General features: G+C 48.0%; 1 protein-coding gene across 6 annotated transcripts in view; it reads left to right on the forward strand.

Moving 5' to 3' along the window:
• The window catches only part of SFXN5 (sideroflexin 5), a 210,223-nt gene that overhangs the window by 67,731 nt on the left and 137,978 nt on the right, over nt 1-4,514 (forward strand). For 5 of the 6 annotated variants that reach the window (XM_025200686.1, XM_006020904.3, XM_014518646.2 and 2 more), the window contains one exon: nt 1,562-1,615. The exons of the other annotated variant lie outside the window; for it this stretch is intronic. In XM_025200686.1, the coding sequence (XP_025056471.1) occupies nt 1,562-1,615 (54 nt within the window). The remainder of the gene's footprint in view (nt 1-1,561; nt 1,616-4,514) is intronic. 6 annotated transcript variants of the gene reach the window in all.

A 4,514-nucleotide genomic window follows, 5' to 3' on the forward strand; every position in this document is an offset into this window, starting at 1 on the left:
AGGAGGGCTCAGACTAAACCAGCCCAACCTTTCTCATGCCCTTTTTCAGGGTCTTTCTCTCCTGTGCAACTTCTATAGCTTGCAGCTTATCTCCCCTCCCTGTGACTAGGGTTTTTTGCTGGAGGGTGGAAGGGGGTGCTGTTACAGAGACTTTTACTTTTCTTGGCTTGTGCAGGAATAAAGTCAGAGAGGAATCCAATGGCCTGGTCCAAAGTGAATGAGAGAGTCTACAGCATCGTAGCCCAGAGGGGAAAGTGCTACCAAAAGTAGCATCCCACCGTTGATCAGTCGGATTGGGATCCTCTCTTAAGTAGGTCATTCGCACCCATGCAGGAAAAGCACCTGGCTTTCCATTTGGCCATGTTCAAAATAGACCATCTTCACATTATGGAAACACTCTTGCCTGTCTGCAGAATTACCAAAGAACTAGAGAGCTTGAAGGAAAGAGAAAACAGCTTTGCAAAGGAGTGATGCTTCAGACCTGCCTCTTAGCTGGAGGTTCATTTCCCAAGGAAACGTTTTGAGTGGGTTGGCTTAGGTCCTTTCTCCCTATTTGCTCCCATCTCCTTTCTTAGTCCCTCGCGCTGCAGCAGTCTTTTCTCATGCAGCCTTTCCATTGTACTTTGTGCATCCTCCAGTGGAGAGTGGGGTCTTTAAAGAGTTGTAGGTTTCTCCTCTTTTTCTACCTCGTGGAACGAACTTCTAACACAAGGACATCCAGAGTGCTTGCAGCTCTGGGCAGAACGTATCCTCTGCTTCCAGAGGGCAAGCCTCTGCTCTCAAAGAGTAAAATCTGATTTCTTTCACATTAAGCCCCAGGCTCTCCTCAAAGGCCACGCCAACCCCCCCACCCCATGCCCAGTCTGCTCCTCTGCTTTCTGCTCCCTGTACCACTCGCTGGTGTGCTGCCTGCCCTTTCCTGATCTGCTGCATGCCACGCAGGCCGCCTGCACCACTTGTGGCACTCGTACCTGCAGGCTGGCCACCCCTGATTTTTAGAGAGATTCCACGAGGAATTTCTATCAATAGTTGTTGATTGTGTAACCTCTGGCAGTGAGTTGTATGAACTGTGTAACCTCTGACAGTGAGCTAATCTTCAAAATGACAACACTACTTGTACCTCACCTTTCTTGAACAAGTTCCATCTGAGGCTCTCAAAGCATATTACAAAGTCACTGAGGCTCATGAAACCTTATGACCTGAATAGTTACCCCCATTTTACAGATGGGAGGATTGAAATGAAGAGCAAGTAAGTGGGGTTTAGTGAGTGACAGAGACAGACGGCGAGAACCCTGCTTTGTAAATGCTTATTGATTCTTTTCTTTTAACCATGCTCAGGTTCTGGCATGGGGTAGTTCATAAATACTGAAAGACCAGATAGATTTTCCATTTTCTTACTCCTTGTTAATACTCTGGCCACCCATGGTGGAATAAACACACAAATTAAAGAAAGCATGAAAAGATGATAGAAGAAAACTCATTGTTTTAATGGATAGAAAGCACAAGGAGGAAACTGGTGGTGTATTTGTGCTGCTACTTTTTTTTTTCCCATCTTTTCCAGGTTGTTGGTCTTCTCTTGCCAAACCAGACGCTGGCATCCACTGTTTTTTGGCAGGTAACAATCTTCTGCCGCAGCATTGAGTCTACGGACTACGTAACAAAAAGAAAAGCGTCGTTGAATTGCATCTGCAGCATGGCCCCCCAAAATCAAGACCATTTGTCTAAGGCACATTCCTGATTACCCTTCTGCGTCAAGAGCGTCCTAGTTAATAAGAAGAGGATATGGCTGGATGTAATTGGAAACTTTGGGGTAGGAGGAAAGTATGCTGCAAATAAAACCCCTGGGGCCTGGCCTGGCCTGCCACTTGTGTCATCATTTACACCTTTGCGAAGGACGTGTCAAATGGAACTAAATGCGAAGGGCCGTGTTTTACCTGTGCTTCACCCAGGTGAAAATGATGACACCGGGTGCAATATCCATTGAGGATTAGACCCTGGTTGCTACCACCTCTGCTGTTCTGGGAGATGTTCTGGCAGGTAGATCAGGCTCCAGGTTTTATATACTTTGGACAAAACTCATCTACAGGGCTGGGGGGTCCTAAGAGGTCTCTGATACAGTGGGTCTTCAGAGGTCACTCTGGGCCATACGTGTAAGGGACTCCAGAGCTGAGTTCCTCGCCAGTCCTGCCTGCTTAGTACAGTACGGGAGACAGGTGGGGTCTTGGCTAATATTTTGCAGTAAGTTTTTCATTTAGTTTTTCTGTGCGTGTGGCGGGGGGAGAGCGTTTTGGCCATAGTAGATATCCCAGTTTAGGAGCCATTGATGTTTCTTATCTTCCTCTGTGACATAGGGCATGTCAGGGTGTGATCCCTTTCTTAGGATCAACTGAGAATATTTTCCCCTAATGTTCTCTGCCAGTGCCATGGTAAAGGCATTGGCAGTGCCCTTGTCTCTCTTGTCCTTAACATGTAACATGCCATAGGTCTTCGGATGGGTGCTTTGTGTCTGCGTTGTGAGGTGGCGGCTGACATAGAGGCTCTTGTAGCTCCTGTTGGACAAACGAATGCCTGCGAAAGCAAGGGCTGGCCTTAATGGCCTGGGAGGCCTGTTGCCGTCCCCTGTTCCTTTGAAACAGTGAATACATCCAGTCAGAAGCTGGTTTTTCATGGTTAAAATTTTTTATTTATTGAAGTAAGGCATGGCATTAAGTGTCACGGCATTGAGGTCTAGTCTGAATATATGAGCAATACTAGGATTTTGTAGGTTTTAATTTGAGCACAGTAAATTATGACCACATGGTTTCAACAGCTAAAGCCGGGTCTTGTACGGCGTGTGACTTTAATAGCACTATGGCTAGAGACGTGTATATTTGTTTGCATCTCCTACTGCTGGTACCCCCGAGGACTTGCTGTTTAGTCCAATGCCTGCTGAAGGCAACTGCAAAACAACCACTGATTTTCAGTGAAGCAGTGATACTCTTACTTATAGGAGTAGTCCTTAATCATATTCTTATGTGAGCACATTCCCACTGATATCAATCCCCACCCCCTCCCTCCCCTGCAAGTGCCTTTGCAGAGTCAAGGGAAAATGTTGTATTTCTTGGGAACACAAAAGGTTCGTTTCTTAACCAGGGCTCTGATTGGGAGCACAGGACCTATTTAATTGAGAATCTCATAAAAGGCCAGTTTTTCTTGCCCACAGCAACATACTGTACAGTAAGTCTTGGGGAAATCGGTGGCAGTCCTCAGTGCAGCTACTCGATGGAAGGAAGGATGGCACAATCCTTATCTGGAACTGAAAAGAGTATTTAAAAAAAAAAAATCAGCGGTCTACAGGAGCATGACAGGCCAATTTGTAGAGCCGCACCGACTTCACTGGCAATTACATGCGCTTACACAGCAGCAGAGTTTGGCATGTGAAATGTAGGATTCTAGCTGCGTGACAGACTGTCAGATTTTGTGTCTGGTTCCTCAGATGTGACCAGATGCAGAGCTGGCCAACAACAGAGGGAAGGGCTGTAGCCGGCAACTCCGACAGCCTGGATCACACTTAGGGAGTTGCAGTTCTCTCAGTGGTTCTCAAACTTGCTAGTTGTGATGACCTGCTGGACCCACCGTCGAACCGCGTGGCCTCAAGTCACAGCATTCGCATCCGAGGTTCATGTTGGGAGTCCTCGCATTGGATTTCAGGTGCCCTCTCTGTTTTATAGAACAAAAAGCATGAGGGATACCAGACTTCCCAAAGAGAGAACTTATTTTTCCCTTCCAGTGGTGTTTTCTCCCTCTGCTCCCCCCATCCCCTGCATTTTTTTTTCTTCCTCTGCCCTGCCTCACCATCAGCTTTTTGATTCTCTATTTTGGCCCCTTCCTGTTCCCCTTTTCTGACTCCTTTCTGTTTCTTTCCCCTTTTCTCTCTTTTCTTCGGTCTTGTTTCCCAGGTTCTGAGCAGCAGCTGGAGAAGAGCAGCCCCATGCACCTGAATTGACAATACTTTAACCCCAGCACCTTGAATATGCACGTTGCAGTCCAGGGCATATCAGGCCCCAGACTGAAGTAAGCAGTCATCGGAGCAGCAACAATGGGACCCACTGAAGCCTTTTTGAGTCCCACTCTTGCTGAAGGAAGGGGATGCTCACAATGCCCTCTGTGCGGGCCGGGAGCGGTCCGAGGCCCTCGGGGGCCTGTGCGCGGCGGGCTGTGGCCAGCAGCCCGGACACGCCGGGTCGGGGAATGCAGGCCGGCGGGCTAGAATTAGGCACGGGCACTTAGCGGTTGATTAAAGATTATTTTACTTACACCGAAGATGGTCGCGGTGCAGGCAGGAAAACTTGCTTGGGTTGCGGTTACAGACAGAAAAGGAGAGGTGGACAAGAGTTCCTTCCACACGAACCTCTAGCCCAATCTGGTTGAAGGCTCTAAACACGCGAGCCCGTCGCGTCAACCGAAGAAAACAACTCGAAGCAGAGAGCTCTGGATACACTCACACGAAGTTTGCTAGGCTCCGTGGAACTTGC

This window comes from Alligator sinensis, unplaced genomic scaffold (assembly GCF_000455745.1).
Source record: "Alligator sinensis unplaced genomic scaffold, ASM45574v1 scaffold12_1, whole genome shotgun sequence".
Taxonomy (NCBI): domain Eukaryota; kingdom Metazoa; phylum Chordata; order Crocodylia; family Alligatoridae; genus Alligator; species Alligator sinensis.